The sequence below is a fragment of the Typopeltis vanoorti genome, chromosome 3 (genome assembly GCF_054136105.1).
Source record: "Typopeltis vanoorti isolate ZY-2024b chromosome 3, IOZ_Tvanoo_1.0, whole genome shotgun sequence".
Taxonomy (NCBI): Eukaryota; Metazoa; Arthropoda; class Arachnida; order Uropygi; family Thelyphonidae; genus Typopeltis; species Typopeltis vanoorti.
In genome coordinates this window covers 41,851,408-41,877,048 of record NC_143551.1, presented here as the reverse complement: position 1 = coordinate 41,877,048, position 25,641 = coordinate 41,851,408, and the positions used below count along the sequence as shown (strand labels likewise).

General features: G+C 36.6%; 1 protein-coding gene across 1 annotated transcript in view; it reads right to left on the bottom strand.

The window, feature by feature from the left end:
- LOC150108079 (dynein axonemal heavy chain 3-like) overlaps window positions 1-25,641 on the bottom strand; it is a 1,881,116-nt gene that overhangs the window by 1,269,207 nt on the left and 586,268 nt on the right. Inside the window, exon 28 of the mRNA XM_090415945.1 lies at window positions 13,963-14,094. Within this exon, the coding sequence (XP_090272071.1) occupies window positions 13,963-14,094 (132 nt within the window). The remainder of the gene's footprint in view (window positions 1-13,962; window positions 14,095-25,641) is intronic.

Here is a 25,641-nt window from a genome sequence, read left to right as displayed (position 1 = left end):
TGCAAAGGGATAAAAGGGATGAACTGGATATGGTGATATATATGGTAATTTTAATATTATTATTATTACCTGACACCTCAAAGGAGTCCGAAGACTCATCGAGGGAGGGAACCCAATCTACAGCTCTCTGTCTCCACCAACAACAGCGAACTACAACTATCATTATCATCCACATGCCTCCATAGTGCAACTAGAAAAACGACAGTATATGTTGTGCCCTTTGACTGGAAAAGGCCTAAGTTCAATTCTCGTCATGAAGAGAGGAATCTTTCGTCCTGGTTTTTCATCTCGTATACAGACAAATCAGTCTTAAGAAAACATGCACTTTACAAAAAAAAAAAAAAATACTAGTGGTGGTGGTGGGCAGTAGATGATGATGGTAGAATTTTATGATTAAGAGTGTGCTAGATTAGCATATAATAAAAGTGTGTTTTCTATAAAAGTGAGGCAAGCAGAGAAAGAGATAAACATGGTAAGAAAGAAGATATGAAAGTTGTTGAAACCAACTTAAAATTATCAAATAAAAACAAAAAGCAAAAGAATCAAAATTGTGAACATTTTGTGAAGTGAGCCGAGATTAGGAGCTGCAATTGTTAATAATTCAAAAAATTCACATGTGTGCAGGATAAAGTTTGATGGTAGAAAGTATGTGTACTTACAGGAAGGATAGATGATGTTAACTATGACAACCTATCTTAAAAAAATTGAACTGCACAGACTTCCTGGTGGACCACAAGAGAATTTTATTAGTAAATAAAAGTTTATTTATCTTAGTTTATAAATGTATATTTATTTACATTATTTGTAAAAACTATGAAATTATATTATTACACAACACCTCCAGGGAGTCCAAGGACTCATCAAGAGAGGGAGGCACCTACTTTACAGCTCTCTGTCTCCAAAAAACTGGAAATAATGAAAACATATTGTATGGGGATTCAATGATAAGAGATATACTATGTGAGAAAATGTCAAAAGCATATTTCTATGGTGTGAAAATCAAAGATATCAGTGAAGTTCTTAGCAGAAAGAGAGAAAAAGTTAAAGAAATGATTGTTTTGGCTGGAATGAATGAATTGAAAGGTGAGGAATATGCAAAGAAAGATGATATAAAATAGTTGCTTAGAGAAGCAAAAAAGAAGAATGAAAAAGTAAAGACTGTAATTCTGCTCCCTTGATATGACAGGAGTGAACTGAGAAGAAGGATTGCAAATGAGTTAATGAGAAGATTGCACAGGAAGAATGTTGTGCAGTTTATAGATGTATGGTGTGACTTTTATGGGTGAAAGATTTGTATATGACTTATCAGCTACATCTAAATGGTTTTGGTGTTAGATATATTATTATTATCATCTGACCTCCATGGAGTCAGAGACTCATCGCGAGAGGTACGCAATATTGCACACAATGCTCATCCAACTGTGCTTTAAACTGATTCAATGTATCTATATTTACAACACATTCAGGAAATGCATTCCACTCACCAGCCACTCTCCATGCAAAAAAACCTGCTACTCAAATCCTCTGTTAACACCTTCCTTATACAGTTTCCAGTTATGGCTTCTTGTTCTACTCCCTCTCCCACTTTATGAAAAATATCTTCCATGTCAACCTGATAACAATCCCTGACTAGGTATATGTCTCAATCATATCCTCCCCCCCACCTCCTATTCATGAGGCTTTGAAACTTACATTCTCTCTCAATTTGTTCTCATACTCCACATTCCAAAGAACACTGACCACCTTTGTGAATCTTCTCTGGATCCTTTTCAACATATTCTCATCACCATGAAAACCTGGTGACCAAATCTGTGCACAATAATCCATATGAGGAATGATCAAGGCCTTATACAATGGCATCATAACCTCTCTATTTCTGCATGACAGAGTCCTCTGTATCATTGCCATTATCTGATGTGACGTCTTCACAACTTGTGCAACATGGTTCTGAATTTCAGGTCCTTGTCCACCATCACTCCTAGATCTCTCTCTCTCTCTCTCATCTCCTCTACTGACTTTAAAGTTTCCCCACCAAGTGTATACTTTGCATCCCATCATTGCTTACCAATCTTCAAAACTCTTGGGGGAAGTGGAGGCCATGTTGGCTAGGTGTTTCTGTCTTTGGGTGTAGTCTACTATTGGTCGGAGTCGTGACCTAATTTTTATGTTATGGAGCTTCCAACTCTTGGATATTATGTAGGGTCGGTGGATGTTTATTGAGTTTTCATCACATTTTATGGCTATCGTTTCCGATATTCTAAGCATTGTTTCATCTTGTATATCTAATATTATGGCCTTGTCGATTTGCGGGTATGTTTCTGTTCAACGGCATGGACTGCTATTTCAGTTTTTCTTGTACTTTGTATTCTGTTTTTCTTTTTGTTGTTGCATTTTTTATTGTTTAAATGTTAAACATTAAAGAACTCATACCAGAACCTGTGTAGGTCACATCACATCATTTTGGCAAGGAAATTTGTAAACTACGTTGTGGTGTTCTAATATTTCTTTGTGTGTGCGAGATTTGTAGATTTTGGATGTGTTGCCAATTTTTGGTTCGTAGTGAACAACAGCTTATAGTGTGTTTGAAAATGAATATGTAGGCTTTTTATGTGTTCTGAATGTATGACAGTTTGATAATTTTTTGTGTTGGGAAGTTGGTTTTGGTTGTTGGGTTGTTTTGCCAGGTTTTTGCTGTTTTGTTGGAGTAATTTATTAGTTGTATTGGGTAATTCTGATTTTGAAAAATTTCTGTTAACTTCTTTATTAGTGTTGAGACAATTACGTGTAGTTGAAAACTTGTAATCATTTATGAATTGTGTTAGAATGACTGATTTTTTAATTGAATAAGGATGGTATGAGTGAAAATAGAGGTAGTTTCTGATATGTGTGGGTTTGTGAAATATTTTTGTGGCTATTTTGTTGTTTGTTCTGACTAATATCAGGTTTAGGAAATTGTATGAGTGAAAATGGAGGCAGTTTCCAATATGTATGGGTTTGTGGAATATTTTTGGCTATTTTGTTGTTTGTTCTGACTAATGTCAGATTTAGGAAATTGGCAAAACAACCTAACAAACAAAACAAACAAAAATCATCAAGCTGCCATATATCCAGAACACATACAAAGCCTACCTATACATTTTCAAACACACTGACTACAATCTGGTGTTCACTACGAACCAAAAATTGGCAACACTTCTAAAACCAACAAAATCCCCCACACACAAAGAAATATTAGAACACCACAACGTAGTTTACAAATTTCCAGTTGGTTGGAAACTATTATAACCAACTGGTATGGAATAGTTTCCAATAAAAGCTGAAAATTAAAAGCTGAAGACTACAAGAACACTCCGTGACTGTAACATCCCTATTCCAGAACATTTAAACAACAAATCTCTGTATCTGTAGCAATAACTAATGTGAGAATTGAAGCTAAGAAATCAGAGATATTTAATATATTGCAAAATTTAAATGCAAACACTGCTGTAGGTTTAGATGGAATATCAGCTCGGGTGTTGCGTGAATGTGCAAAGGAATTGTCAACCTCTCGAACTTGAATATTTAACTTAAGTTTGAACTCTGGTATGGTTCCTAGGGAGTAGAAAGAAGGCAAAGTAGTTACTTTGCATAAAGGTGGCTCTAAAACTGTGGTAGTTAATTACAGACCAATCACCATCTCAGGAGTAGTGGTAAAAGTATTGGAAAAGTTGGTTAAAGACAAAATTCAAGAATGAGTGGATCAGGATATGATACGCTATAGAGGCCAACAAGGTTTTGTTAAAGGTAGATCCTGCGTTAGCAATGTATTAACTTTTCATAATAGAATGACATCTGAGTTGAACAAAGGAACTGGCTACACAGTGGTACTTCTGGATTTTGCTAAGGCTTTTGGCAGGGTACCCCATGGAACACTGTTACGCAAATTGGAGTAGATGGGAATGGATACTAAATTGGTGATATGGATAGGAGAATGGCTCAGAGAGAGATACCAGAAGGTGGTGTATGGAGGAGCCAAGTCCAGGATTGAAGCAGGTGACCAGTGGTGTGTCTCAGGGCTCTGTGCTTGGGACATTGTTGTTTAATTTGTATATAAATGATATAGGAAATGGCTTAAAGGGAGATATTCGGTTGTTATTCTGATGATGCAAAGTTGGGTAGTGCAATAAAAAATCAAGCTGATGTTGAAAGTTTGCAAGATGATTTAAATAAGCTGATAGAATGGACAAAAGGTAATGGATGTCAGTAAATGAATTCAAGAAGAGAAATGACAGATATTGTTTTGTTAGTTTGGGTCTCCTGCAATGAGTCTATTGACTCCATGGAGACACCCATAATAATAATAATAATAACAATATTATTAAAAATTATTAACAACAACAAAAAGAAAAACAGAATACAAAGTACAGGAAAAACTGAAACAGCAGTCCATGCCCTCAAACTGAAATATACCCCGCAAATCAACAAGGCCATAATATTAGATATACAAGACAATGAAACAATGCTTAAAATATTGGAAACAATAGCAATAAAATGTGACAAAAACTCAATAAACATCTACTGACTCTAGATAATCTTCAAGAGTTGGAAGCTCCATAACATAAAAATTAGATCATGACTTTGGAGACTATACAACACACCAAAAGCAGAAACACCTAGCCAACATGACATAGCCTCAACTTCTTACAATAGTTCCGAAGATGACGTACTATCGAAATGGCTCACACCCAGTTACTCCCACACCTGACTTTTTCCCATCAATCCCTCCTCTTCCCCAAAGAATAATTTCTATCTTCAGATCCTTCTCTCACGCTCCCTCCCAAATGCTCTCTACCCACCCTTAATAAAAATAATAATATTATACATATAAAAAAAAAGAAGGTTTTTTCTCAAATAATTCCCCCACATTACTTTACCCCCACTCTCCCAAAATCCCCTTCATTTATAATAGCTTAACAGCAGATGAATGCACATCATCGGGATAAGGAGACAGCAAACAACATCCAAAAAAGGTATGTATGAAATTTTCCTCCTATATTATTCTTCATATATTAGTTTTATAACATATCAGTAGTGCCCTAAGATTTGAGTAAAGAACCAATGACATTGTAAAAAAGGGGGCACTCCTAAATGAAAGTAGGCTATATTAGGCATGAAAATAATAATCATTTAAGTATTTTTTAATGCTTCCCATGCATCTCTCCCATTCTTCACCTCCTAAAGTTAATTTATCTTCCAGTCAACTCTCTGCCCTCAAAAAATGACAGAAAGAAAAAAGTATTGACATCACCAGAGCTGATAAGGGTAATGCCACTGTTGTTCTCAATGCCTCAGAATATAATTGGAAAATGGATATTATTCTCCATGATCGCACTACCTACTTACCACTGGAACACAATCCCACAAAAACTCAAGTTAAAAAAATTAAAAAAACTACTTCAAAATGTTTCTTCCTGGCCTCCTGACATTACAAAAAAACTCAAACTATTCTGTTATCCCCCCCACCCAAAAGTTACCCAAAATCCACAAACCTAATTCTTCCCTAAGACCTATAGTAGATGCCACCAATGCACCTTGCTACAAATTATCAAAGCAGCTAGCTAACTCTTTGAAACCCCTCATTGGTCTTACCTCATCTTATGTAAAAACTCCACCCATTTTAAAAACTTAATTGAAAATCTTACTTTAAATAATACAGATATATTAGTCAGCTTTGACATCATCTCTTTGTTTACAAATATTCCCCTAAGTGACACCTTAACACTCTTAAAAAACAATTTTCCTTCTGATATCTTAGAGCTTTTTTCCTTTGCCATCAACTCTGGTTATTTCTCTTGGAAGAACAAAATCTACAGACAAATAGAGGGAACTGCCATGGATTCCCCCCCTCTCACCCCCTCTTGGCAATTATTACATGGAAAATTTTGAAAAACGAGCCATTGACTCTTCCCCTCTAAAACCTTCTATCTGGCTAAGATATGTAGATGATGTGTTCTCTATTTGGCCTCATGGCCCAGACACATTAGATTCCTTCCTCAGTCACCTCAATAGTCTACATCCAAGAATCCAATTTATGATGGAAAAGGAAAATAACAATAGTTTACCCTTCCTAGACACCTTAGTAACACGCCTTCCTAATGGTAACCTTTCTTTCTCTGTATATATAAAACCTACTCATACAGGTAGATACATTCACAAACTCTCCCACTACCACCCCTCCCAGCAATATGGCATTATTAAAAATCTGACCAATAGGGCCCACCATCTTTGTTCCAGTAAAACTGTCCTGTCAACTGAACTCAAACACATACACAACACCTTCCTTTCCAATGGCTATAATGACTACAAAATTAAAAAAATAATCAAATCCTTCTCCATTCCACGACCATCTCTTCAGAAGGGCTTCAGAAATGCCATCACTATTCCTTACATCCGTGATACTTCAGAAAAAATAGCCAGATCATTAAAAAAGTACAACCTCCATACAGCTTTTTAGCCCCACCGTAAACTTGCTACCTTTATCTGCTCCACTAAAGGCCAGCTCCCTCCTCTTTCAGTACCTGGTGTATATAGAGTACCTTGCTCCTGTAAACTTGCCTACTTCGGACAAACAGGCAGGTCAGCATCCATCTGGTTAGAAGAACACAGTTCTTACACCTGCAAACACTATTATAGTCAGTCTGGCCTTGCAGACCATGTTTTGGATACATCCCACAGAATCTCCTAGAAAAAAACTACCATGCTCCACCATAGTAAATTCAAAAAAGAAAGACTATTCTTTGAATCTGCATCTGCACTCAGGAATCAACCTAATTTAAACAAATACAGTTGCATTAAACTTCCCAAAATTTGGAAAACTTTAATTATCAGAGATCCTTCTTTAAATGCCCATAGAGGGTGCACCACCTAGATAGGACTTTAGTTTCACTTTGTATTGTATTTGGTTGTGTGTTGTTACAAAAGTTTTTGTAATCCCCAAAGATGTTTATGTGATGGAGACGAAATATTGGAAGTATTAAAATTAGTTTTAATCCTTTCTCAGTGCTTTTAATATTCCATTAAACCTCTAACATGAATTCTTCACAGCACTTTAGCCTCAACACATGAACTCAGTATACTCTTCAGTTGGTCATAATTTCCTGCTTTGTAGTTCAGCATGCAACCTTTTCTGAATGGAACATTTATAAACTCAGTTACTCAGTGAAAGACATAACTATTCTGCCAGATGATCGCTCTCACCAACTGGAGGCAGAATAGTTACGTCTTTCACTGAAATGCCCTGACACTATAATCAAATCTAACACTCTTTGACCTAGAGTTCCTTATGTCACATGTTGCTTGAGGAAGTTGTCTTGCAACAGCTCAATAAATTAATTTTTATTCTTGTCATGAGATTTTACTGCCACCCAATCAATATTTGAATAATTAAAGTTTCCTCTTTATTATTTAGTAGAATTTTTACTTTGAAATTACAGGGAATCTAAGCTAGATGCATCCTATAGTCTATAGGTACATTATAAAAAATTATGGAGACAACTACCATGTTAGAGCAAAACTTTAGTTTAATATGAAAAGAAGAATCAGAAGGATCAAAAGAAGAATATCAAAGTCATCATCTGGAGCATATATACAAAGAAACAAGCTGCACTACAATCTACATGATTTGCTAAAGTTACTGACCAACCGTTACAATAATTATTGGCCTGACCTCCGGTGGGGGAAAAACCCTTTACTACATCAAAGCTAAAGTCCTATTATTATTATTGTGTATTAGGTTACAAAATTGAATTGGGCTGGAGAGCAACATGTTTATATATATATATATACAGGGTGTTCGGGATAAATTTGACAGTTTCGTAAGGAAAAAGAAAATCTTCTTTGTATCTATTAAATTTAATGAATTGACAAAAAAACATTACAGGCAGAGTTAATTACAATACTATCAACAAGATTTACTCAAAATAACCACCATTAGCATCGATCACAGCTTCAATTCTGCTTCGGAACCTCGAACAAGCTGATGCTACAGTCTCCCTAGGAAGGGCCGCAAAAACTGTTTTAATTTTATCCATTAACTGGGCTTTTGTATTACTGGAAGTGCGATTGGTGTCTTTTTCAACTGCGCCCCATACAAAATAATCCATGGGGTTAAGGTCTGGGGAGTTTGGAGGCCAAACATTTGGACTGGTGAAGTCGTAGAAATTTTCAGACAACCATTTTTGACTTTTCCCAGAGGTGTGGCAAGGGGCCGAATCCTGCTGCCATACATACGGCCTACCATTGGCTACCCTTGTTATCCAGGGCTTGACTACAGTTAGCAACTCCACGAACAAAGCCCGAATTCCAATGCCAGGGTTCTTCAACACCTGTTCCTGCAGATTTGCGAGGAATTCTGCTGTACGAACGCAATCAGATCGTCTGCTAGGGATCTTTCTTCTTGCTACATCCTCGTAGTCACCATTGCAAGTCTCTAGTTCATGCCTGATTGTTTTTACTGTATTCAGGGAGCATTGGGCAGCAGTCGTAATATCCTTATTTTGATGGCGGGCACGAATCATCATGATACAAGTTATTCTCTTCCATGATTCAGGTGGGTTCCAGCTATCCATCCTTTCTGACATGTTGTATATGAATGAAGAAGGGTCCAAACTTTTAAATGAAGAGAAGTGTGTGTTAATACATGTAACTTACGGAAAAATATAATTAATTATAAATATGTCAAATTTATCCCGAACACCCTGTATATATAAACTATGTAAGTATACATATAAATTCCAACCAACTGGTATGGAATAGTTTCCAATAAAATTTGAAAATTGCTTCAAGTCCTAAAGTATACTGGAAACTAAGTAGGCTGAATATGTGCCATCCAAATTCTTGGAATTTTTCTGCCATCATTATTGTTGAGATTAGGGTAGTTAATCAGAATTTCACAGGCTTTTTTAAATTTTCGTCCATGCCAAGTTTTTGTATGATGTAAAGAGCAGGTACTTTTCCAATCAATTTGGTGTAGGGTGTTGAGAGCATGATCTGAGAGGCCTGCTTCACAAAAATTGTTATATTTAGTGTGTCTTCTGTGTTTTTTTTTTATGTATAGGAATTGTACATCCAGTTTCACCAATATAAGGTAAGTTACAGGTGCAGTATATGCAATAAACCCCAGAGGAGAGGATCCTTAGAGGAGTTGAATATGTTTTTTTAATTTTATAGGTGGTTTAAAAGTGGTTTAAGATTATAATCGTGTAGGAATCTTTTGATTTTTTCTGATAACCCTTTAATGTATGGGATGGCTATGGTTTTACTGTAATCTATATTCTTTTTTGATGAAGTTTTATGAAGATATTTATTAATAGTATTTTTGTTATAGCCATTATTTATAAATGTGTTGCTAATCTTTAATTCTTTGTTTAAGAGCTTGTTCATTATAGAAAATTGTTATAGCTCTGTTTTTAAGGGTGTTAATGTTCATTATAGAAAATTGTTATAGCTCTGTTTTTAAGGGTGTTAATGACTTCAAATTTTTGCGAAGGGTGATAACATGAGTTAGCATGTATACATTGGCCAGTATGTGTCAGTTTGCGGTAAACCATTAAGGATAGACTGCCTGAGGGAAGATGTGTGACTTATGATGAATATTTCATATTCATCTGCAGTGTATCCAGGAACGGAAGAGAGTTCTGATTTTCAATTTCAATAGTAAATTATATGCACTCATGTTGTTTGTTCAGGTGGCTAAGGAATGTGTTTCAAGTTTGTCGACCATGTGGCCAGATAGCAAAACATTGTCAACATATTTAAGCCACACTAAAAAAAAATAGGTTTTAGAGTAAAGGAATCAAGAGCACTTTGCTCAAAAGCTTCCATATAAAAGTTGGCAATTAGGGGGGGAGACAGTGGTGAGCCCATGGTCGTACCTTTTTCTGTAGGTAAAATTTATTTTGCCACATGAAGTAACCGGAACATAGTATGTGGACAAAGAGGACTGTAATGTTGGCAGAAATTTGTTCTGTAGGAGAAGAATTGTGTCATTGACTGGGACTTTGCCAAGCATTATGATTTTAATTTTGTTTATAAAGTGTTGTGTGTTCTTTATATAGAAGTGGGAATGACTGACTAACTCTTTGAGTGTAGATGCTAATTTCTTGGCTAGGTGATAATTAGGGCTGTCTATTCCTTCAACTATCGACCGAAGCAGAACATTTTTTTTTGTGTTCTTTAGGAACACCATATATTCTGGGAGAACAGGCATAATGGGGTATAAGTTTTTAATAGTGTCTGATGGCCAAGACGTGATGGACTTGAGTAATTTCTCGGTTTTTTTCTTTATTCTGTTAGATGGATTATAGTTCATAAGCTGATAGGTGCTGTTATCGAAGACTAGTTGATTCATCTGATGGATGTAAGTTGATCTGTCAAGGACAACAGTGGCATTACCTTTTGTCCGACTTTGTTATAATTATATCTTGATTAGCTTTTAATGACATGACTGTGCTAGTTCTATTTTTGTAAGATTGCTATATAACGTTTTCTGTTTATTCAGAACATTGCTGGTTTCTAAACAAATTTTATCAGCTATATTAATAGAAAGAGACTTAATGCCTCTTTCTATGTGGTATATAAAATCCAGTTTATTAACCGTTTTAGGTTCTACTGTAAAGTTAAGGCCTTTATCAACTATTGCAAGTTGACCATTATTTAAGGTGTGGCTTGATAAGTTGATCACATGACTATTGACTGCTGGTGGTTGGTTGCTCCTTGTCTCAGTTGTTTGTTGTTCACTGTTGGAGTTGTTTACCAGAGAAGAGATATCCTGATTGGTTGGATTCGTATGATTGACATTCAAATTTCACCATTTTTTCCACCAGAGGTCAGGCCAATAATTGTTTTACTGACCACCATTACAACAATTACAACAATAATTGTTGTAATGGTTGGTCAGTAACTTTAGCAAACCATGTAGATTATAGTGCAGCTTGTTTCTTTGTATATATGTGTATGCTCCAGATGATGACCATGATATGAAGGTCGAAATGTCAAGTGTTCATTTTGGTTTATATTAAATTAAAGTTTTTCTCTAACACAGTAGTTGTCTCCATAATTTTTTATAATGTATTCTGATCACCATGTAAGCATGAAGGAAAGGATAGTCTATAGGATAGTAATTTGCAGTTGGGGGAATTTGTACTTAAACGTAATATTTCAGTATAGTTCGTGATAAGAGAGGAGAAAGAAACAGCTGCAGTTCAGTTTGTCAATGACTTATCACCAAGTGCAGTGCAATTCAAGGAATACACTTTACACAGTATACTATGGGATTTTGTGGTACGGTGCTTGCTGCATGTACACATCCCCGCAGTTAGAAATGTGGCAGGTTAGAGATCGGATAATGCATGTCTGCAGAAAATCTAGAAAATGGGTAGAACTTTGTGATTTGGCAATTAACATAACGTACTTTGGCAGTATTACATCACAAATAGGTGAATATAGACAGAGAGAGAGAGAGAGAAAGAGAGAGAGAAGATAGCATGATTGAGGGTGAGTAAAACGAGTCAAATGTGAATGATAAAATAAAAGTAGGGAGTGTAGTAGGTTCCAAATATCAGGAAATTTTTGAAGATGGTGTTAACTGGCAGGATGAATGTTGAGCTAGAGTAGGTAGCTTGTAAAGAGAGATGGATGCACTGAAAGAATCGTAGAATGTATCAAGAACGAGATGAGAAGCATGAAAGAAAAGATGAGGTGACTGGAAACAAAGAATGAAAAGCGAATCAGAGTATGAGTGAGCAAGAGAGTTAAGGGAATGATTGAAGGGGATAGAATAGAAGACCAGTAAAAGAGAGGGAATTAAAGAAAGGCAAGGCAGTGCTGGAACAGGGATGGAGAGATGACAAGATGGCAGGTAAGTGGGGGGACAAAGAAAGAAAGTGTTAGAGGATAGAGAGATAGATTAAGTAAGCGATGCAGGTGAGCAAGGAAGAAATAGAGTGGTAAGTGCTGTGATTTATGGAGACTCGATGATCTGTGGTATACAAGACAGAATGCCAGAGGAGTATTTGCCTGGAAGAATGATAGATAGTTGATAGATAACCATTGCTATTCCTTCTATATGTTTGAATAATTTATTATACCATGTAAAATAGCCTTTCTTGATAAATTAAAGATGCCAAGAAATTATATTCTTGGTTTAATCCTTTACCCAAGTGTAAGCAAACAAAGTTTGTGTATGAAGCAGCTTCACAGCTTTACTAAGGCAAGTGATACGAAGTCATTAGCATCTATATACGAGTTGCCCAGTTGTGAAATTACTTCACATGCAAACTTTGTTTGCTTACACTTGGATATAGGATTAAATCAAGAGTATAATTTCTGAGCATCTTTAATTTATATTATAACCAAGTGGAAAAGCTTTCAACAGCCTGCCTTTATGGTGAATTTAAACCTTTTAACAGAGTCCTCTGGGAAATCAGACTGCATAAAATGAAGTCTCTTGTAGTGCATATCGGTAAATAGAGAGATTACATCAAAATCAACCATAAACTCATTATTAGTAAATATAATAATTTATTTTCTCTTTAAAATGAAGATTGTTTTAGATATAATGGCTAGTTCTTGTAGAGAGGCTTATACGCTGGTTAAACATGATAACTAATAATTAAGGAATTGACAGGGTACACTAGAAATATATATTAAATAAACTTTAATATATACTTTTCGATATTTCGGCAAACGTCATGTTGAAATCTTCTTGGGAACTTAATACAAAGACACGTGCACACAAGTACTACATAACAGCAAATGAGAACCGAAGCTAGGAAGCTAACATTTTCCTAAAGTCCTGATGGTGCCACCTGGCGGGCTATATTGGTAGTTCTTGGCCTTTGGGCTGAAGTTCTTCTGATAAATGTTTCCCAAATTTGGGGCAGTCTCATGCATCCAAATTTGTTGAGGTTTGGCATGTTCCTAAGGGCTAAGGTTGATTCCATGAATAGTCTTTCATATTTGAACTTGCTGCAGTGTATTACTGTGGCTTTCTTCCATCTTATTCTGTGGCGAGTATCCAGAGCGTGGTCTGCAAGTCCAGAGTGGCTGTACTGGTGAAATCGGATGTAATCCTTGTGTTCTGAGATTCTGATATTTGCAGTCCTGCCTGTTTGGCCAAAGTAGGACAATTTACAGCTGCAAGGGACCTGGAATACACCAGATAGGTCTAGGGGAAGTGGTTGGTCTTTAGTGGAGCGGATAAGGGATGCCAATTTTATGTAGTACTTGTGTGCACGTGTCTTTGTATTAAGTTCCAAAGAAGATGGTAACGTGACGTTTGCCGAAATATCGGAAAGTATATATTAAAGTTTATTTAATTTATATTTCTAGTGTACGCTGTCAATTCCTTAATTATTAGTTATCATATTATAATGGCTAGTGTGGTCAGTGAAATTCCGAACATGATGAGGGAGATGTGTTTCACAAGGTAAGATGAAAGATAAAAGTGGGAGCTAATCAGTCCACTACTGTGTATTCCTAAAATACATCCTTATGTATTTTAGGAATCTATGCAACTTTTTACACTTCTTCCTTTGAATGCTAATTTATGACTCATATTGCAATTCATGTTTTAAAAGTAGTTCACTGTCAGTCTCCCTGATGATATCAATGTAACATTGGATGAAATATACTGGATTTTTTAAATAAAATTCTATTTAATTTTCATTGCATGTGTAAGTCATGAAAGTTATTTAAATATATCCAGTGTGCATTTTTCATTAAAACTATTTTTTTTGTCACTTTTATTTTCTCTGAGTGCTATGCTAATTCCTAGTGTCAATATTTTAAATTAAGAATGTAAAGAGAGTTAAAATATATATTAGACATATCTTAACTTATATTTTTTTTTATAAATATTTCAACTCTGTATTATTATGCTAATGATAATTTCTACAAATAAGTTAATTTCAAGCATAAATTCACCTCATAAGGTTCCATGTAAATCATTCCACAACGGGAAACTGTTGCAGGTGAAGCCTGCTCCAAATCTGCAGGTTCAAATATCATATTCATTTGAGCACTCATCTGTATGATTTCTCCACTCATAAGACATAACTATTATTTTAAATGATACACAAAATATAAATTTCACATATAATACAAAATGAATAATATTTAATTCCTATATATAAAATGAAACTTATCCAAATGATCTGTTTTTACAATTACTCAATTAAATAAGAAGTCTATGAAAACTATGTAATACTAGAATTCTAAAGAGTCTAGCAAGTGTGAGAGCCCAAAGCCTCATATTTATTGTTTAATAGAACAATTTTGCTAAATTTTGCTTACAAACTGCAGTATCAGTATTTTTTACTAAGTAATTTAAGGAAATTACAATGTCAACTAGGATATACATTTAAATAAATTTTAATATATTTCAATATTTCGGCAACGTCACGTTGCCATTTTCAAGAAACTTAAGAACAAGACACGTGCACGCAGGCACAACAAACAGTAAATGAGGAAGAAGCAGGAAGCTATTATTTCTCCTAAATTCCTGATGGTGCCCCCTAGCAGGCAATGTTGGTATTCTTGGGAGACTGGGCTGAAGGTCTTCTGATGTAGGTTTCCCAAATCTGAGGCAGTCTCATGCAGACAAATTTGTTGAGGTTTGGATTGTTTCTTAGGGCTGAGGCTGATTCCATGAAAAGCCTTTCATATTTGCCTATTCCATGAAAAGCCTTTCTTGGATGTGAGAAAGAAACACAAGTTGAACAGGTAAACAGGGAGGTCAAGAAGACACAGTATAAGGAGAGTGGCTTCTGAATGCAGGGATGAATGCATCTTCGGTGATGGTCAGCATAGGAATAGTATGGCCTGAGAGAGATGGGAGTAGTTGAGTCTAGGGAGGGGAGAATATATAATGTGACAAAGGGTCAATAGACGAGCAAGCATGGAGAAGTCACAGATGAGAAGCAGCATGGGTAGGACAGGTTACAGACCAAAAAATGAATTGTGATGCTTATTTATGAATTCCAGGAGTATCAGATGAACAAAGGCTCCTCCTTATCCATCCAACTCTTTTGTGGTCTTCCTCTTCTTCTCATTCCCTCAATCTTCTCCAACAACTGCCTTTTCCAATGATTCATATGCTTGCATAATATGTTCAAAGTACATTAACTTCTGTTTAGCGATGATCGCCTCCAAGGAGGTTCTGTCTTAACTCTCTAAAACCTTCTTATTGGTCATTCTTGCAGTCAATGGGATTCTTAACACGTTCGCTGCCAACTACGAGTATACTCGTAGTGGGTAAACCTGCTTCACAAGTCAGCTAAGAGTATACTCGTATGACGCTTACCGCCGGGAACGAGATTATTGTAGTGACCTTGAAGAAGTGAAAATGCTTGGCTTGTGGGGCTAGCATCAAAACTGTGTATTCTCATAGACCGTATATGCTCTGTACAAGCCAACTACGAGTATACTTGTAGGATGCTTACCTCCGGTAACGAGATTATCGTACTGACCTTGAAGAAGTGAAATTGCTCGGCGTAGGGGAACAGACCATGCCGAAGTAGCATGGCAGCGAACGTGTTAATAGACTCCTCCATGCCCATAATTCAAATAAATCAATTCACTTTTTGTCTTTCTTCTTAATAATCCAGGTTTCACATCCAGACATCACCACTGGAAATACCACTGCTTTGAAAATTCTAACTTTTGTGGCTTTACCTCCACCTTTCATAATTTTTGTCTGGTTTAAGATAGCTTTTTTCCCCATGACCATCCTTCTTTAAATTTCATCTTCACATTTACTGTCATTTAGCAATCTCTATTTTATCTCTATCTATTTTAAATGCATTTAAATAGCGAGAAGCCATCACTTTTGTTTCACTGATGTTATTTTCCCTCTTAACCAACAGAATCAAAAGCTCCAGATCTTCCCCATTTTCTGCTATGAGAGTTATCATCTGCCACATCCTTTTCTCCACACCACTTTTTCCCCACTCAAACATTATCTTTCCTCCAAAGACTGTTTTTACTGAAGCTTCTTGGTTGTCATACGGCTATCAAGAGAACTAATGCCCAGCTATTCTCACTTATCTCATTAAAATCTACAGTCTGTTGTGATCTACACATCAAAAGATTTCCTATAATCAATAAAACAGATGAATACCTATGTCTGAAATTCTCTTGTTCTTTCCATAATCCATCTGATGTTTGCTATCTTGTCTCTAGTTCCACAACTTCTCCTAATCTCTATTCACATATGGCTCCAGTCTTTGTTGGATCACTTTCAGCATAACTTTACTTGCATGTGAATTTAAAGCAATAGCTGTATAATTCTCACAATCTCTGGGATTTGATTTTTCTGGAACTGGGATGAATACTGATGTTTTCCAATCTCTAAACCAGTGTATTTTTCCAAACCTGTTGACAAATTTCAGTCAACATATTCACTACTTCATTCCCAATTGCTCTCAATAATTCCACTGACACTCCATCAGCTCCAAGTGCTTTTCCTTTTGGCAACAGTCCCATTACTGATATCAATTCACTTTTTCATTATCATAGGTTCCTCAAGAAATTCTCTCCTTTCAAATTCTCCTTCAATATTATTATCTTTCTTGTACAAATCCACTACATACTCTTTCCATCTTTTTTTCACTTTCTTCTTCCATTGGCATTTTCCAGAGTTAATTTTTACAATTCCTAATCTAAAGATAAACTTCCCTGTAACTTCATTATCTTTCTAAACAGATCTCTTGTTCTACCAGTAATACTGCTTTCTTCAATTTTCTTGCACCTTTTGCTTAACTTATTTTGTTTCTTCCCACAGTTCGCTAATTCTCTTCCCAATATGCCTTTATTCTGATATGGATTATTCTGTGGGACACTGGGTTGTAACTGAAAATGTATTTTCTGTATTCTCTTCTATGAATGCTAGTCTATTTCTTCAAAGGTTTCCATGTCCAGAGTAATATGCCATAAAATCATTGGTATCAAAGTGACCCATTCATGTCCATCTCAGTTGACTGATTCCTAATATTTTAACTCGAGTTCTTCTCATTTCTTTCTTCACCAGTTCCAGTTTTCCTTGATACCTGCTTCTTGCATTCATATTTCTATTTTGTGTAAATCAGTAAATCGTCTTTTTCTGAGATTAATTGTATCAGAAGTTGAACTTCCAGAAGGCATTAATCAATCATTCTTGTTAAATTCATTGGAAGTTCCTCTCTGCTCTTTCCCAATAGCTATTTTGATGCCTTCTAACCTGGGTGTCCCGTTTTCCAGCATTACAATAACTTAAGCCTCTGTTCATAAAATTTTCTTAGCAAAATATATACAGAAGTGGCTTGCCATTGCCTTATCCTGTGTTTGGCCCACTAGGTAATGCAAATAACTGGGAGAGAAGAGAAAGACTCCCACTGCAAGAGATGAAGGAAAGTAAAATAAGAAAGATTTCTAGCTCTCAAATAGTCTAATAGCATTGGGGGAAGGAGCAAGAAGGAAAGAAAGAAAGAAGAGGAGGGATCAGTCTGCAGATAATATAACAGATGCATATTACATGAAATAAGGCATGGTCCAGAATCAAGTACCTCGGGTTCACCACTCCCGTACTCACTTAAGTGAGCTCTTGAGGGGATGATCATGATAGCTGCTAATGACAGCAGGGAAATCATGTTCATATAAGACTGAAATACAAAGGGGAAAAAGTGGTAGTGGTCCTGAAGCTGTATGCCATGAAGTGGAGGTTGATAGAATAAGTTTAACAGCCGTTGAGTGTTGCTGCAAGCTGGAAAATGTGGAGGGTGAAGATAAAGAAACATGTCTATAAACAACTTGGCCTGTAAGCAAGCGAAGCATAATCATTACAATGATTTCAATTATGCCAATACCAATTGGAATGAAGAGATGGCATCAGGGAATAAGGAGAATAAATTTCACCTCGAGTACCAAAGGGAAAACAATTTTAGGCAATACACAATGGAGGACACACAAAGGTTAAGCGTCTTAAATTTGATTATAAAATCAGAGGATGTGATTGTGAATGTAGTGTTTGATCCACGTCCCATTGGTGAGAGTGGCAACGAAGTGATCACCTGTACCAAGTCATATGAGAACGTTGGTGAAGAAGGGATATATATGTGGAATTGCAAGGCTGGTGATTAAGAAAAGCTTAGGCGAGACCTTGGAGTCTCATGATCAAGGGCTGTTTAACAGCAATGTCTAAATGTATTCCATAATATATTCAGATTTCTGAATGTGGAGACAAATGAGACATTGCAATATGGAGGTAACACTAGATGAATGTTGGTAATAATCACAGTTGCAAGAAGAGTACAAAGATCAGGTCAGGTAGGTAACTTGGTTGTTACCTACCTGTAAGAACATCCCAACGGATTATGGCAATAATGATAAGGACATTGATATGCAGTGGCAAGGAGGTTATAATTATAAATTCACGCGTATACTTATAGTTGTTACCTTAAAGACAGCAAAAGGAGAGTACAAGCAAAAATTAGCCAATCAAGCTAGCAAAAATCATAGTGAGTTCTATCAATATGTGACAAGTAGATGAAATAAAGACTATGGGAGGACAATGCTAGTTGATGAAACTGATGCAAGAAGTATTAAATGAGCAGTTTATCAGTGCATTTCATCCTCATGAAGGCAACATGTAGAGATAGAGAGCAGGAGGAGGGAATCATGTGCACTGAGCCGAATGTATACGAGGAATTAAGTAAACTTGATATTAATAAGGCAGTAAGACTTGGCAATACACTGTCACATGTTTTGGGGGACTGCTCTAGGGCAGGGATTCTCAACCTTTTCCAGTGGCATATCATTATATTTAATTTAAGATATTAGATGTACCAGTAAGCAAATCTGTTTTCGTACCACCCGGCAGTGGCTCACGTACCATAGGTTGAGAATCCCTGCTCTAGGGAATGAATGGCACCTTTGGCATGGTTGTTTATATGAGTTTTGCAACAAGACAACTCCTGAAATAATGGAAATTGTGAAAAATTGTTCCACTTAAAAAAAAAGAAAAGAATAAGAACTCAGGCTACAAATTATAGGCCAATCTGCAATCTGGAGTTGTTAAGGTGTTAGAGAGGATGGTGAGGACTAGGATTCAGAAATTGATTGCTAATAGCAGTATTCTTTATGATGGTCAGCATGCATGGGGGTTTGTTAAGGGGAGGTCATGATTTAGCAATCTGCTTACATATTATAAGCTGCAAAATTCACTCAATAAAGGAGATGCATATACAGTATATACATGGATTTTTCTAAGGCCTTTTGATAGACTGTCACATGAAAAGCTGGTAGCTAAACTGAAACAGAATGGGATTAGATAACAGACTAGTCAGTTGGATAGCTGATTGGCTATCAGATAGGTATCAGCATTTTGTGTATGGAGGAGTGATATCCCAAAAGAGGAAGGTCACTTATGGAGTGCCAGAAGGATCTGTTTAGGGACAATTATTGTTTTAACTTGTATGTTAATGACATTGGAACCAGCTTAATTAGAAATGTGTAGCTGTTTGTCAATGGTGCAAAGTTGGGTAGGGGGCTATGAAAAATTGAGCAATGTTGTGGCCCTGCAGGAGGATCAGAATTGACTATATGAGTGGGTAAATTAGTGAAGCTATCAGTTTAATGTTGCAAAGTGCAAGGTCTTGAAATTTGGAAGGCAAGGTTGGGATGTAGAGTAGTTGGGATGTAGGTGGAAGAGATGAGAGATCTTGGAGTGATGATGGAGAGACTTGAAGTTTAGGGGTCACAATGCTAAAACTGTAAGAACATTCCAAAGGATTATGGCAATAATAATGAGGATATTGATATGCAGAGGTAAGGAGGTTATAACTATAAATTCACACGTATATCACAGTAACTAAATTTTAATAATATGTAGATATTTCGTCTTAAGTATCTTAAGACATCATCAGTACAGTTATTACAAACAATACTAGGAATTACATTCAAAGGAACAGTTAGTGCACATGTTTACACTGGAATACTATGTGTACAGTAGTGTGTTTGAGGACCCAAAAAAAAAAAAAATCAATTTGTCTGTAATTAAATTAAAATATGTCTGATAAAATTATTTTATACAATTGAAGATAATGATTTGCCAGGCTTTTGGGATAGTGAGACAGTCATTATGGTTCAGATTGGGTCTGTGATGCAAGGTTTAATCACTTTCTTTATATAAAATTACTGTGGTATACGTGTGAATTTAGAATTATAACCTCCTTGCCTCTGCATATCAATGTCCTCATCATTATTGCCATAATCTGTTGGGATGTTCTTACAGTTTTAGCGATCTGCCCCCCTAAACTTCAAGTCTCTGTCCATCATCCCTCCCAGATTTCTCATCTCCTCCACCTCCTTCAAAATTTCTCCATTAATTGTATACTCTACATCCCAACCATGCCTACCAAATTTCAAGACCTTGCACTTTGTAACATTAAACTGATAGCTCCACTAATCTGCCCACTCATTTTTGACAGCCATTCCAAGATGCCTTTGATATATGGTATAGGATTTGATATATGGTATACTCTTATACCATATATTATTATTATTATTATTATTATTATTATTTCAGGCAACTCTAAGGAGTTAACAGACTCATCGAGGGAAGCCTTAACATCATGTCAAGAAAAACTATTTGACATTCACACAGTATCTATCATACCTCGCCTTGAATTCATTCACAGTCATAGCACCCACAACAGACTTTGGCAGCTTATTCCACTCATTCACCACTCTCCAAGCAAAAACCTAGCTCTAACTCCCTTCCTAACCACATTCTTGCCTTACTTCCATGTATGGCCCCTAGTTCTCCCACCACCAGTCCTATTCTCAAAAATATCTTCTGAATTAATCTTATAGAAACCTTTCAGTAATTTGAATGTCTCAATCATATCACCCCCCTTTTCCGCCTATCAACCTTTTGCAACCCACAAATCTTCAACCTGTTCTCATAAGGTTCATTCCATAGGCCTGCTATCATCATGGTCACTCGTCTCTGGATCCTCTCCACCTCCTCCCATCAAGAAGAAACCCTGGTGCCCATATCTGGGCACAGTAGTCTAGATGGGGTCTTATCAAGGCTCGATACAGAGGAACAAAAACTTGTTTGTCTCTGCTTGTTAAAGTATTTTTCAGCAACCAAGTAATTTGATGAGCTGATTTAGCCACTCTTCCAATGTGCCCCCTAAATTTCAACTCCCTGTCCACGAACACTCCCAAATCCCTGGCCTCATCAATCTCCTGGAGTACAGTTCCACCAATGTGATATACTGCTGTTAATCGTTTCACCCCAAAATGCATAACCTTAAACTTTACCACATTAAATCGACATCCATTTTCCTTAGCCAAGTCCTCCAAATTATCCAAATCATCTTGCAAAATTTTGACATCCTGTGCACTCACTATTGCTCTACCTAACTTTGCATCATCAGCAAACAGTGAACACGTCCTCTCAGATCCTTTCCCGTATTGTTAATGAACAAATTGAAAAGTAGTGGTCCACGAACAGAACCCTGCGGCACAACACTAGTCACAAGCCATCTTTTGGATTCTACTCATGAATAAACCACACTCTGATATCTCTCCATCAACCACCCTCCAATCCATCTCACAACCCCTATATCCATCCCCATATGCTGCAGTTTACTGATTAGAATTCCATATGGTAGCCTATCAAAGGCCTTAGCAGGGTCCAGAAGAATCACTGTAAACCCATTACCCTTATCCAGTTCAGCCGTCACTGTGTTATAAAATGTGAGCAAGTTACTGAGGCATGATCTACCCTTCACAAAACCATGTTGTCCCCCATACAGCATCCCATTTTCATCTATCCAATCCTGTATTTTTCTCGACTATTTTCTCCAAGACCTTTACAATGATTCCTGATATGCTAATCAGTCTGTAATTTACAACAGCAGTCTTGGAACCTCCTTTATGCAGTGGAACTATTTTCCCCCCTCTTTCCACCCCCTCGGGACTAACCCAGACCCGAGACTCAAATTAAACAAAATGGTCAAGGGCACTGACAATTCTTTAGCTGCTTCACGTACAACACGAGCTGGTATACCATCCAATCCCACAGATGTATTGACATTGAGGTTTTGTAATAGACTACTCACCTCCACTTCATTCACTACAATTCCTGTATAATCTATCGGTTCATTCATTCTTGCAATGTCACCACGTGGATGATATATTCTTGTAAAGTGCTCGCCCAGTAATTCAACTATATCAACTGATTCGGTTACCTCCCTACCATCGGCATTCTTTAAAATCATTCTGCCATTTACATTTTTTCTTTTACTTGCAACATATCGAAAAAACTGTTTCGGATTCTCTTTAGCCTGCATGGCTAATGTTCTTTCATAATCCTTTTTTGCTTTTCTTACCACACTCGTTACCCTTCTGGCCTGCGCTTGATACCATTCATGTGCCGGTCACCTTTCTCCTTAAATTCCCTCCATAGTTGTTTCTTTTTTTTTTTTTTTGCAGCTCAAGCTTAATGGTGTTATTCATCCATTTAACCCCTACTTGATTTATTATTCGGATTTTAGGTATACAGTCAGCCGTTGCCTCATACAAACACTTCCTAACTGCCTCCCATGCACTATCAACATCTAGTCCTTGCAGTTTTACATGCCATGGCACTGGACCAATCAAACTCCTAAGCTTGTCATACTTACCACACAGATAATTCCACATGTACCCTGTCTTAATTGTAAATTCCACACCTTTAGCCACCTCCCAAGTCGAGACCCTATGATCACTCTCACCAATTGGTGACAACGTGGTCATATTCATTATAGCCAAATTCTCATATGCAATTACTAGGTCAAGCACTCTCTGACCCCTAGTATTTTCCATTACATGCTGTCACAGATAGTTATCCCTTAATATCACATAAAATCCAATTCCTTCCTCTAATGTGTTCTCTCCTCCTTGAAATCAATGTTACCATAGTTGAAATCACCCATAATAATTACCCTCCTTCCACTCATTTCTTCTATTTGCTTATTCATACTATCTCCACCATCTATTCCATCACCTGGCCTATAGCAGCTCCCAACTGTATATTTTGTTCTGCTAGTTTCAATCTCACACCAAATAGCCTCAAATATGCTCTTTTCTCTATCCTGCAGTTCCACTTCTATTCTCCTTGGCTGTAGTTCATCAGCTATCTTCAATAACACTACTCCCCCCATTTATTCTTCCTGTCACTCCTGAACACATGATACCTCTCACATTCAATCCCACTAGCTATATCATCTTCTGTCAGCCATATTTCACTAATGCCAATAACCTGTGGCCTGGAAGTGCCAACCAAGGTCAAAAATTCTTCCTTTTTGTTCCTAATACTTCTGGCATTAATATACATGAATTTCAGAAGCCCATTTGTCCCATCCCAATTTTGATGCCTTATACTAACTATCCCCATTCTGATTCGTAGTCTTTCATACTTGCTTGGGCATATTACACACATTCATACACTCAACTGTCTCTCTAAAGTCCGTATATCTACTCCCCCCCCCTCAATAACTCTAGTTTCCCTGATTCTACACATACACTTCCACTACATTCAACAACACCTTTTCATGTCTCCGTACATCAAATCCATTCAAATGTAAACCATCCATCTTATATAAATCCTTTTGCCCATCGAACTCACTCCACATATCCACAAATTTCACACCACTCTTCCTGCGTAATTCACGCATAAAGTCATTTCCAATTATGGCCCTCCTTCTATACTCTTCACTGTCATACCGCGACAACAGACTCTCCATCCTAACTCTCTCACTCTTCTCTTTTGCTACCTCAAGCAATTCCTTCACATCCTCACTCATAGCCATTTTGTCTCCTTTCAAATCATTTGTACCTGCTACCACTATCAATTCTTTCACCTGCTGCTTTTGCATTCTAAATGACTCGCTTACATCCTTAACGTTCGCACCAGGTTGGTACAATTTTGTTAAACTCTCAACTAACACACCTCTTACTAAGGAATCTCCATACAACACTCGCTCTTTCATTTTGTTTACACTCACTATCATACTCTTATTTTTTCTATTAAAAAGAATACTTTTGCCATTTATCAGTCACTACGCTCGGTAAACATTTTTGCCAATGCTCCAGCTGCCGATTTGCCCTGTGTATCACTCCGCGTAACCGAGCTATCTCATTCATTGCATCAGTCTCATCATTTTTATTCTCCGATAATTCATTCATTCGTTCTGTATGTTTACCTTCATTCTCACTTTCAACACCACTCTCACAGCTATCTGATACTACCTCACAAATATCACTATTTTCTAGATTCTCACTTTCAACAATGATATCACTCTCACGACTTGAAACACTCTTTATATCCTCACATTCTTTACACTTTCTGCTCATATTCACTCCACTATCTTTAACCAGACTCCAACCGCTCTCCTCAATGCATACATTTTGCAAACGGTACACTGAATCAAATCCTTTAAATTAAAATTTTTAGACAAAGATGGCGACCCGGATGCCATCTTTGTTGTATTCCTCTTTATGGGGGCCATGGGCATGATAATGATATCTAACAATTTACTATTTAAAATACTCAGAAAACACCCAAAAATCACCCAGACATTCTAAAATATGAAAAGTAAACAATACTATGTAAATACTATGCAAATTCACTAATTATTACTCAAAATGACACGTCTGTTCAGGAGCTCTCCACAAACACTACACACCATGTAGCCCTCTAGTGGCTAACTCAACTATATCAACTGATTCGGTTACCTCCTACCATCGGCATTCTTTAAAATCATTCTGCCATATACATTTTTTCTTTTACTTGCAACATATCGAAAAAACTGTTTGGGATATCAAGGGCATCTCAGATCATCTGTCAAAAATTATGAAGAAATACAAAACTAGCTGCTACCTATAAACCAATTAACTAGATCCACAATTTGCTACCTTCTTCAAAAGACAAACTCTCACCTATGATGCTACCTGGAGTATGCGAAGTTCCATGTTCTTGTAAGTTGTCTTACTACGGATAAACAGGAAGATCTATAAGTAAATGCATATCTGAACATCAAGACCACATACTTCTTATCAAACCGCACAAATCTATCCTTGCACAACATGGAGTTGAAAACCCTAACCACAGAATCCAATGAAAAAAGCATCATGCAGCTACACAGATCCTTATATAATCATGAGTGTTTATATAAAGAAAGTGGTGAAGCCTTACATCACAGATCCAACCTCAACCATAATGACTGTCTGACTATCCCAAAAGGTCTGGGAAATCATTATCCTCAATTATATAAAATAAATTTATCAGATATATTTTAATTTAATTTTAATTACAGCCAAAATTAATTTTTTTTTTGGGGGGGAGGGTGTCCTCAAAAACACTATATGCATAGAGGGATTCCAATGTAAGCATGTGTACTAACTTCTTTTGAATGTAATTCCTAGTATTGTTTCTAATAACTGTACTGATGATATCTTAAGTTGCTTAAGACAAAATATTTACATATTATTAAAATTTAATTACTGTGACATACACGTGAATTTATAATTATGAATACTCCACAGGTTCCATTACAGAGGAGGTTATAGTTCTCC